General features: G+C 38.2%; 2 protein-coding genes and 1 non-coding gene across 5 annotated transcripts in view; 1 reads left to right on the forward strand and 2 right to left on the reverse strand.

Moving 5' to 3' along the window:
* On the reverse strand, nt 1-107 carry LOC133781278 (small nucleolar RNA R71). The gene has a single exon (XR_009870061.1). It is a non-coding gene; the product is annotated as a small nucleolar RNA R71 (small nucleolar RNA).
* Nucleotides 108-338: 231 nt separating this feature from the next.
* On the forward strand, nt 339-2,216 carry LOC133780137 (uncharacterized). The gene has a single exon (XM_062220011.1). It carries the CDS (start codon nt 339-341, stop codon nt 2,214-2,216), a length of 1,878 nt encoding a protein of 625 aa, XP_062075995.1.
* A 9,227-nt stretch (nt 2,217-11,443) lies between these two features.
* Nucleotides 11,444-12,045, reverse strand: part of LOC133778506 (E4 SUMO-protein ligase PIAL2-like) — a 45,801-nt gene continuing 45,199 nt past the window's right edge. For all 3 annotated transcript variants that reach the window (XR_009869118.1, XR_009869119.1, XR_009869117.1), the window contains one exon: nt 11,444-11,735. The gene's annotated coding sequence lies outside the window, so the exon portion shown is untranslated. The remainder of the gene's footprint in view (nt 11,736-12,045) is intronic.

The raw sequence follows: 12,045 nt of genomic DNA on the forward strand, positions 1-12,045 counted from the left end.
AAGTTTAGAAGTGAGATTATGTCGTTTCAGCTGCTGGAAGATGAGTCCACTAGTGACGCGTGGGAAAGATTCAAAGAGCTTTTAAGAAAATGTCCACACCACGGTATCCCACATTGTATACAAATGGAGACATTCTACAATGGTCTCAATGCAGCCTCTCGAATGGTCTTGGACGCTTCAGCCAATGGAGCCATTCTTTCCAAGTCTTACAACGAAGCATTTGAGATTTTGGAAAGGATTGCAGTAATAACTATCAATGGTCAAACACTAGAGCTCCTACAAGTAGAAAGGTGGCGGGAGTTTTTGAAGTAGATGCATTAACGGCTCTAACAGCTCAAATGGCCTCAATGACCAACATCTTGAAGAATACGAGTTTGGGAGGAAATATTCAGCCAGCCGTTGCCATTCAAAGTGCAGAAATTTCATGTGTTTATTGTGGAGACGGACATACTTTTGAGAATTGCCCATCAAATCCAGCCTCGGTTTGCTATGTGGGTAATCAAAATTTCAACTGCAACAACAATCTGTATTCAAACTCTTACAATCTAGCGTGGAGGCAACATCCAAATCTGTCATGGGGGGGTCAAGGAGCAAGTTCAAGTGGAGCGCCAGCACAAGGGAAACAGTCATTTCCGCCAGGTTTTTCTCAACAGCCAAGGGCTCAACAACCTCACCAATCTCAAGGCTCTCAATCCAGTTTCTTGGAGAGTTTAATGAGAGATTATATGGCAAAGAATGATGCTGTGATTCAGAGCCAAACAGCTTCTCTTCGTAATCTGGAAATTCAGTTGGGGCAACTGGCCAATGATCTGAAAAATAGGCCCCAAGGTTCTTTGCCTAGTGATACCGAGAATCCAAGGAGGGATGGTAAAGAACACTGCAAAGCAATTAATCTACGGAGTGGAAAAATTCTGGAAATTAATGAGGAGAAAACAAAGGGCAGCAAGGAGCCCACTTCAATCCAAACTGAAGGGGAAATGAGTAAAAAACCAGCAAGTTCAGCTGCTGAATTCAGCCCAGTTGATACAGCATCGGGTCAGCATTCTGCTGCAGAAAAGACTTTACACAAGCCACCTCCACCATTCCCTCAACGTTTTAAAAAACAACAGCAAGATGGGCAATTCAGGAGGTTTCTGGATGTTTTGAAGCAGCTCCATATCAATATTCCCTTAGTGGAAGCCTTGGAGAAAATGCCCAACTACATGAAGTTTTTGAAAGATATTTTGACAAAGAAAAGGAGGCTGGGTGAGTTCGAAACAGTTGCTCTAACAGAAGGTTGCAGTGCTATGTTGAAAAGCAAAATTCCTCCTAAATTAAAAGATCCCGGCAGTTTTACGATTCCATGTTCTATTGGTGGAAGAGATGTGGGAAGAGCTTTATGCGATTTGGGCGCTAGTATTAATCTAATGCCTATGTCTATTTTCAAGAAGCTGGGCATTGGTGAAGCTCGGCCAACCACAGTTACATTGCAGTTAGCGGACAGATCAATGGCTCATCCGGAAGGGAAGATTGAGGATGTACTAGTGCAGGTTGACAAGTTCATACTCCCAGCTGATTTCATCATTCTTGACTATGAAGCGGATCGAGAAGTACCCATAATATTGGGGAGGCCATTTCTTGCCACAGGGAGGACTTTGATTGATGTGCAAAATGGAGAACTTACCATGAGGGTGAACGATCAACAAGTGACCTTTAGTGTTTTCCAAGCCATGAAGTTTCCGGATAACATAGAAGAATGCTCTAGATTGAGTGTAATTGAGACACTTGTGGCTAAAACTTTTAATAAAGAAATTTGCAAGGCTGATTTGGGGGTGAATATCTTTGAAGATGATGAAGAATTTAGCAAAGAGGAGGAGTCCCAAGTCACTTGGGTAGAGTCCAGCAAACCAGCCATGAAATTCAGCAAGCACTTTGAGTCTTTAAATCTGTCGGAAGGGAATTTTAAGCCTCCAAAGCCTTCTATCCAAGAACCACCAAAACTGGAGTTGAAACCGCTGCCCAGCCATTTAAAATACGCCTACTTGGGGGACAATGAAACGCTGCCTGTGATTATTTCAGCGTATTTGGGAGCTGAAGCTGAATGTTTACTGCTAGAAGTGTTGAAGAAGCATCAGAGGGCAATCGACTGGACTACGGCAGACATAAAAGGCATTAGCTCGACGTTTTGTATGCATAAAATACTGCTAGAAGCTGGCTGTAATAACTCTATTGAGTAGCAACGAAGGTTGAATCCCATCATGAAGGAGGTAGTTCGGAAAGAAGTGATTAAGTGGCTGGATTATGGCATTGTGTATCCGATTTCAGACAGCTCTTGGGTCAGCCCAGTTCAATGTGTCCCTAAAAAGGGAGGAGTTACAGTAGTGACTAATGATAACAATGAGTTGATTCCCACAAGAACGGTGACTGGTTGGCGAGTTTGCATGGATTATAGGAAGCTTAATAAAGCCACTCGGAAAGACCATTTCCCGCTGCCATTTATTGACCAAATGTTGGATCGGTTGGCTGGAAAAGAATTTTACTGTTTTCTTGACGGATATTCAGGTTATAACCAGATTTCTATAGCGCCGGAAGACCAGGAAAAAATGACATTCACTTGTCCCTACGGCACCTTTTCTTTTAGGAGGATGCCGTTTGGCTTATGCAATGCCCCAGCCACCTTTCAGAGGTGTATGATGGCGATTTTCTCAGACATGGCAGAAAATATTCTTGAAATTTTTATGGATGACTTCTCAGTATTTGGGGAGTCTTTTGACAGTTGCTTGGCTAATTTGGAGCGAGTTTTAGCGAGATGTGAGGAGACAAACTTGGTTCTCAACTGGGAGAAATGCCATTTTATGGTGAAGGAAGGCATAGTTTTGGGCCATAAAGTCTCTCATAAGGGCATTGAAGTAGACAAGGCAAAGATGGAAGTGATTGAGAAATTGCCACCACCGACAACTGTAAAAGGCATTAGAAGTTTTTTGGGGAATGCGGGGTTCTATAGGCGGTTCATTAAAGATGTTTCGAAGATCTCAAAACCCCTTTGTTCATTGCTGGAACAAAACCGCCAGTTTGAGTTTACTAAAGACTGTCATGAAGCATTTTTTACTTTGAAGAAGGCATTAGTTACTGCTCCAGTCATTGTTGCCCCCGATTGGTCTTTGCCATTTGAACTAATGTGCGACGCTAGTGATTTTTCTATTGGGGCGGTACTTGGGCAGCGAAGAGAGAAGATTTTTCACTCTATTTATTATGCAAGCAAGACACTAATTGATGCTCAAATACATTACTCAACCACCGAGAAGGAGTTGCTGGCTGTGGTGTTTGATTTTGAAAAATTCAGGTCTTATCTTGTGGGAACGAAGGTGATTGTTTACACCGACCATTCAGCAATCAAGTACCTCATTCCCAAGAAAGATGCCAAGCCAAGACTTATCCGTTGGGTTCTTTTGCTGCAAGAATTTGACTTAGAAATTCGAGATCGAAAAGGCACTGAAAACCAAGTGGCTGATCATTTATCTCGGCTGGAAGCAAGTGGTGACAGTAAAGATGAAATGCAAATTCAAGAAACATTTCCTGATGAACAGCTGCTGGTTTTAACTCAAGAGACTGCTCCATGGTATGCCGATGTTGTTAATTATTTGGTGAGTGGATTACAGCCCCCAGATTTTACTAAACAGCAGCTTAAAAAATTCTTCCATGAGGTGAGATTCTACTATTGGGATGAGCCTTACTTGTACAGGCATTGTGCGGATCGAATGATGCGGCGTTGTGTGCCCGAAGAGGAAGTTGCAAGCATCCTAGAACACTATCATTCTTCTCCCTATGGTGGACATTTTGGGGGACAAAGAACAGCTGCCAAAGTCTTTCAATCGGGCTACTATTGGCCTACCATTTTCAAGGATGCTCATGATTTTGCAATAAGATGTGACCGCTGCCAAAGAGTTGGCAATATTTCAGCAAGGAATGAGATGCCGCTGAATTGCATTCTTGAGGTGGAACTCTTTGACGTTTGGGGAATCGATTTCATGGGGCCATTTCCACCATCTTATGGCAATCTCTACATTTTGTTTACGGTGGATTACGTCTCGAAATGGGTTGAAGCAGTAGCAAGTCCCACAAATGACTCCAAGGTGGTTATGAAGTTTCTCCATAAGCAAGTGTTTACTCGGTTTGGAACCCCACGGGCTTTGATAAGCGATGAAGGTACCCACTTTGTGAACAAGATCCTAGCAGCCTTGTTGGCCAAATATAGTGTGAAACACAAGGTTGCTACTGCCTACCATCCTCAAACTAATGGGCAAGCCGAGTTGTAAAACCGAGAGATAAAAGGGGTTCTTGAAAAGTTGTAAATCCTAACCGCAAGGATTGGTCGCAGAGATTAGATGATTCGTTGTGGGCGTACCGTACAGCTTACAAAACACCTCTCGGAATGTCCCCCTACTGGCTGGTTTATGGGAAGGCCTGTCACTTGCCTGTCGAGCTGGAACATCGGGCATTTTGGGCCCTCAAGAAGCTGAACCTTAATCTTGACGCTGCTGGAGAAGCCCGCATGTTACAGTTGAATGAGCTTGAGGAGATGAGACTGTTTTCGTATGAAAATGCCAAGCTGTATAAAGAGAAGACTTAAAGATGGCATGACAAGCGAATTCAGCATAGAGTGTTTGAAGAAGGCCAGCGAGTATTACTCTTCAACTCGCGGCTGAAGCTGTTCCCAGGCAAAGCTCAAGTCCCGTTGGTCGGGACCAGTCACCGTAGTTAAGGTGTACCCATACAGAGCTGTAGATGTCAAAGAAGATGAATCCGGGAGGGTATTCAAGGTGAATGGGCAGCGACTTAAACACTACCTTGGAGGGGAGGTCGATAGAGCAAAGACCTCCATCAGTTTGAAGGATGCTTGAAGTAGAAGGACTATGGGTTGCCATGTATTTAATGTATCACACTTGGGCAACCCATGAGTGAAAGAGACAGAGTGTAAATAAATAATATATGTAACTAAGTTTGGGGTGTATCACCATTTTTAAAGAAATATATATATAAATAAATAGAAGAAAAAAAATATATATATATACTATATAGATAGACTGGTGTTTTCTTGAGGTTACTAAGTGTGTTTGCTGGTGTTTGTAATGATTTATTGCAGGTGGAAGAAAAGAAGCTGTAATATGGGAAGCTGGGCAAGTTTGGTGAAAGGCAGAAAATTTTCAAAAAAAAACCGGAAGTCCCAGTTGTTATAGCATCGCTTCAGCATTTAACAGGGTTGCAGGAGGAAAAATGCTATGCTATGAGCTTTGCTATATCAACTGGGAGCATTTTTTTCTGAGAAATTTTGAGGTTTTTTATAAAAAAATAAAAAATAAAAAAGGGGGAGAGAAAAGCTATATATATCAGTTTAATATATATTATCCATTTACTATATATATATTAGTTTCATTTTATCATATATATATTTACGGTATATATATATTTTATTTTTATTTTATCATATATAAATATATATATATTCGTATATTGCTTATATTTTATCTATTTTATTTTTATTTTATCATATATATATTAGTATATTACCTAATACCCCATACCTCTTTATCTTCCACACTCACGACCCAGAAATCCATTGACCCCCCCCCCCCGAACCACGAACTCACGGCAACGAAACCCACTCGCCCAAATCACCCAGCTCTGCCCCACACCGCCTCACCACTCCGAGCCACCCCGTCGCCTTCACCATCTCACCCAGCCAACGACCCAGCACCGAAACTCTCCACCACGACACCACGAACCCATCACACCCACGCACCAGCAGCCGAACCCACGGCCTCGGCCCAGCCCTTGTCGTGAGCCTCCCAAAACAAACCCCGTCCCCGAACTTTGCGAAGGAGGTCGACCCCAGCCATATGTCCTCTGCTCCGCCTCACTGTCCCACATATATATATAGCAAGAGAAATATGAATATTTATGTGAGCTTATTCCCACACACCCCAAACTTAATTCCCATCATTGTCCCCAATGTGGCTAATAAATGAAACTTGGAATAGCTCACCACATGGCTAAAAACTAACCCCACTCACCCCAAACTTACTGCAAATAATTTGTTCTTGATAAATTTCAGCAGCTAGGTATGGTTAATGAAAGTTAAAAATAACAATTTAAACAGGGGGTTATCATTAATGAAAGGTATTAAGAAAGAATAGACCAATTAGCTCAACTAAGGGTGACTAAGGGGAATTAATATACAATGGGAAAGCTTGAAAGGCCCAAACGTCCAAGGATGGCCTAGATCATTTCTAAGTGGTAAAGCTAGCTAGGATTTCGCCTCAAGGATTACACTAAGCAATTCTAGAAGCTTAAACTTTCTCAAGATGTTGGTTATTCTAGAGATCCAAAGCATGGTGGGATAGCACAAGCACACAACTATTGAAAGAATCGCTAATAGATGGCATTAAAGATAGCAATAGCACCTAAACTAGCATATTTAACACATAAAATCAGGGCATAACACAAATGGAGGAAGGGGGATGATATCATCATCGAGCGCTACGCTAAGCCAGACCAAACAACAGTATCTCTCAAGCACAAATACAAACAACACACAATCACAGCTATTAAAGTTCAATGCTAAAACACAATTTAAACAACCTAAACTAAAAACACAATAAGAACAGCCACAAAACACAAAATAACAGAAAATAAAATAATAAGGAAAGGAAACCCCCTCTACTCGGAGTCCTCGCCATGGGACTCCTCTTTGTCATCAACATTGTCAGTCCAAGGATTCAAAATCTGATCTGGGAACGCTGGAAATTGTGGACAAGTAGCGAAAATGCTAGCTGACCCCTAAGCAGAATAACAGACCACAATGATGTACCCAAATGCCTCAGAGAAAACAAAACCTGTTTAATGGATTCAATAGCCGAGAATGGACCCAAAGCATGAGTTACCCACGCTGGAAGAACACGGAACTTGCGCAGGACAGTGAGGCGGAGCAGAGGACATATGGCTGGGGTCGACCTCCTTCGGCTCTGCCCAAAGCTGGTCCACAATTTCCAGCGTTCCCAGATCAGATTTTGAATCCTTGGACTGACAATGTTGATGACAAAGAGGAGTCCCATGGCGAGGACTCCGAGTAGAGGGGGTTTCCTTTCCTTGTTATTTTATTTTCTGTTATTTTGTGTTTTGTGGCTGTTCTTATTGTGTTTTTAGTTTAGGTTGTTTAAATTGTGTTTTAGCATTGAACTTTAATAGCTGTGATTGTGTGTTGTTTGTATTTGTGCTTGAGAGATACTGTTGTTTGGTCTGGCTTAGCGTAGCGCTCGATGATGATATCATCCCCCTTCCTCCATTTGTGTTATGCCCTGATTTTATGTGTTAAATATGCTAGTTTAGGTGTTATTGCTATCTTTAATGCCATCTATTAGCGATTCTTTCAATAGTTGTGTGCTTGTGCTATCCCACCATGCTTTGGATCTCTAGAATAACCAACATCTTGAGAAAGTTTAAGCTTCTAGAATTGCTTAGTGTAATCCTTGAGGCGAAATCCTAGCTAGCTTTACCACTTAGAAATGATCTAGGCCATCCTTGGATGTTTGGGCCTTTCAAGCTTTCCCATTGTATATTAATTCCCCTTAGTCACCCTTAGTTGAGCTAATTGGTCTATTCTTTCTTAATACCTTTCATTAATGATAACCCCCTGTTTAAATTGTTATTTTTAACTTTCATTAACCAAACCTAGCTGCTGAAATTTATCAAGAACAAATTATTTGCAGTAAGTTTGGGGTGAGTGGGGTTAGTTTTTAGCCATGTGGTGAGCTATTCCAAGTTTCATTTATTAGCCACATTGGGGACAATGATGGGAATTAAGTTTGGGGTGTGTGGGAATAAGCTCACATAAATATTCATATTTCTCTTGCTATATATATATATATCTTTACTGTTACAATGAGTTTAGTAAAAAAAACAAAAAAAAACAAAACTAAAAAAAAAATAATAATAAAAAAACAAAAAAAAAAGAGAGAAAGAGGCAGTTTTGAAGCTAAGTTTGGGATGTACCACCCAAAACTAAGTTTGGGGTGTACAACCCCCTATCCAAGAAAATGTTGGAGGCTTCTTTCTATTGTTCTAGTTGAATTTGGAAATAAAAATAGCAAGAGAATTAGAGCTGAAATTAATTAATTTTTGTGGGTTAAGAGTGCATTTTGGGTGAGAGCTTGAGAGAAGAAGAAAGGTTCTTGATCAGTTGAGGTAATTAGGTTATAAGCCATAGAAATATTACCTTTTATCCTACCCTAACCTAAGCCTTACATTACAAGCCTAGTAAAATCCTTTTGATCTAGGGGGTAAAGCTAGACTACATTAGTGGAGAGGGTTACACTAATTCAACCTATGGAAGCAGATATCTTTAAACTTGAGGATCAAGGGTAGTTATTAGAGGAATTCAAGGTGTTGGTGGGAAGTATTTGCGCACTCTAGTGATTGGGTTACTTTTGGGAGGCATTAGTGATATCAATAGCACTTAAAATGAGATTGAGACATATAAAGTCAAGGCATATTCACTACCATCATATCATTCCATTCCACATAATTCTGAGAGCATTTTCTTCGCTAAGCTATGATTGATTGATCAGTACTCTCATTTACAAATCTGTGTTTGTTGTTGTCTTAGTGTTTGTAGTGTTTATTTTGCTTCTGTTTTTCATTACTCGAGGACGAGCAATATGCCAAGTTTGGGGTGTGATAACTCTATGATTTAGAGTTATTTTTATTAACTTTGAACTTGAATTTTGGGTGAAAAGAGTAATGAGGGTGTTGTTAATTGTAAGTTTGTTTAGTTTTTACCTTTATTTTCTAATTAGTGTGTCAATTCAAGAGTCTTGTGATTTGTTGGTAGTAATTGTAAATATTTATGTAAATATGTGTGTTTTGTTATCTAGGGAAGGAACCTTAAACTCGCCAAGGGAATCAAGGGAATCAAAAGAAAAAGGGGACAGAAAGTTGGAATTGCTGCTCGAATGTTGTAGGCCAAAATGTTAGAAAATCTGGAAAATGAAGACTGACGTGGACAAAAGCCAGCTGCAGTTATTTACTGATTTTAGCGCCTATGTGGCACCCATTTAAAGAATTAATTCAGCTGGCTGAGGTGGCAAGGAGTAATGGACCAAAGATGGAAATGGGCTTTCTAATTAGGGTAAGGTGAAAATGAAAGTACCCCAAGAAGAGAGGACAGCCGAAATAGAAGGGTAGAGGACACAGTACGTGGGGGAATATACATTTTTTCAGCAAGAAGAGTATAGAAAAAAAGAGAGAAAAAACAGAGAGATACACAGAAGGGAAAGATCAAAGAAGCTCACGGCTAGGAAGGAAGAGGGTTTTAGCACAAGACTTTACTACTCTCTCTTTCTTCTACATTCCTTCTTTTGTAGTGTATACTCTTATTTTGATTAATCTGTGAACTGTTGTTACCATAGATGAACTATCTTTTACATAGGATTGTAATTTTCAGTTTAGACATGAACTAATCATTTTGAGATTTGGATAGCTATGAACCCTATGTTATGACTTATTAATTGAAATACATGAGTTTAGTAATTTGCCTTTGTTCATTCAAGTGAGATGAATGTTAAATGATTGTTAATTGCTGGCCATGACTAACAATTTAATTAGCTAGATCTGATTTTGGGAAGAATCTATCTAGTAGAGTTAACTTGAATGATACAAGAGGAATACCATGTTTAGGTAGTTCTTAGTGAGTGAAATAGGAATATTTTGCTACCTTGTATAACCTGAGATTTGGCGTGTAATTGCATGTTTTACAACCTGGTTTAATATACGAATGTATTGAATTACGTTGTGGAATTACCTCAGTGGGTTTTGGAAAAATCTCACTGGCTTATTTAGAAATCTGTTAACTCTGTGCATAATTGCTGAACGATTGCTATAACAACTGGGCAGATCAACATATGGGGAAATAGCCATTCAGATCCATTAGTCCATAGACACTTTTCTCGAATTAAATTTTGCTGACATCTTAGCTATATTTTAATTAGAATTAATTGCAACCATTTAATTTCAGATCCATATTACATTCATTCTCATAATTCCTTTTACTTTTAAATTGTTATTTAGTTGGTTTTGCATTTGCTTAATTTGAAATCCCTGTGGAGACGATACTCACTTACTACTATATTACTCGTTGCCGACTGTGTATACTTGCACATTTTAATTACTTAAATTTACGCAACAGTCTTCCTTGTCTTTTTCTCTCAGTCAAATGTACTATTATCTACAATTTTCTATATCATGTTCTATAAAGTTCACTCCTCCCCAATCATCAAAATTAGTATATTTGATAAATAATTAACTTATTTTATGCTGTCAAAAAAGGAATAGCATAATATTATAAAAATAGATAAATTAATATCAATGCATTTTTTTTCAATAATCTCACACCTTCTTTAATTATTTTTCTTATAATACTATTCACAGCATTCCCATAATTTTAAATAAAAAACGATCCACCAAGTGATCATGCAAAATGAAAGATAATTCTTGAACTCCCCCCACGTGCAATATTGCAATAGTCTATGGTCATTCGGTTCCACTATTTATATGAAAATTTGTTTCTTATCTATTAACAAAGACTATCATTCCCAAGATTTTGTACTATTATTATGATATCATATGTTTGTCTTGATATTTGTGTTTGTCCTCATCTATGATAAATATAAGTAACATTCTATACTATTTAAGTTGTACAATGGTGTCATCCTCGCATGCACGTAATTTTATTTGTCCTCTTCTACCTCATGAAGATCAATTTAATTATATATTATTTAACTTGTACAATGGTTGCATTCTCACCATAAAAAGTACTTACACGTTGTACTACTTACCCATGTGAGTTGTCAAAATCACCCATGTAATAACAAGTTAAAAAATAATTACCTATGAGTCAATTCTATGAAGTTGAAACAAGAATTAAAATAATTTATTTTTTGGCAATGTTGGGAAAAAGTTAGAAAGGAGTGAAAAATTACACATAAAATTGGTCCACATTTATAATATTGTAAAAAAATAACAAATTTTAGTAAATCATTTTAATAGTAAATAGATTTGCTAACTTGATTTCGAAAACAATAAGACATAATATTAATATATTTATTTTGCAAGAGCCATGAAATCATCTTGTCTTCGTGATTGTTTTTTCATGACTTGTTTAATTTTTTTTTCAACAAGACACATTGATTGTTAATCTAGGGTAATATTTTAATATAAATACGACATAACAAATATTTAAGAGAGAACAAAGATTCCATTAAAGAGAAAACATTGCTTAACAAATGAAAATAATATTCTAAAGAAAGAGAAGGAATTGAAATACATATTATGATATATGAGTTCATTTCTGTAATGACCCACTAATCTAGACTTTTGGACCATTAACGAAACTATACATACAATTTCTTACTAAAACTTACATTTGCAAAAATACCATAATTTTATTAGGTAACTTGTAGAAATAAAAGTTACTTACATAAATACCAAAAAGGATATGGGATCCCATTGTCTTTAAAAACAATACATGATTTAATAAAAAGACATTACATAAGAAATGCGGAAAATACATGTAAAACCATAAAAAGACATAAAACAGTAACTACATCCTCGAATCGAATAACGCTCGGCCCCTTGACTCCATTCACCATCGATACACATCCTCTAAGCGTCCACGAATCTTACCGCCTCTTAAAGCTATTTTCCTGCACATAAAACAAAAAGGAATGAGCCTAATGCCCAGCAAGGAAAATCTGACACATAGTCATAAACATAATTTCATAAGTAACATAAAGACTTACCATAATACTTATAACATACACTTATTATAATGGCTGTTATTACTTGGGGTCCCATAGACTAAACAAGCATATGCCCATGGGATTAGTGGGATCCTACTAGCTAAGTAGGTCATATGCCCATAACCCATTTGGGGTCTTGTTAGCCATATGGGTCATATGCCCAAGCCTACAAACATACATACATACATATCATAACATATTTATAACATAACAC

The sequence above is a fragment of the Humulus lupulus genome, chromosome 5, assembly GCF_963169125.1.
Source record: "Humulus lupulus chromosome 5, drHumLupu1.1, whole genome shotgun sequence".
NCBI lineage: Eukaryota > Viridiplantae > Streptophyta > Magnoliopsida > Rosales > Cannabaceae > Humulus > Humulus lupulus.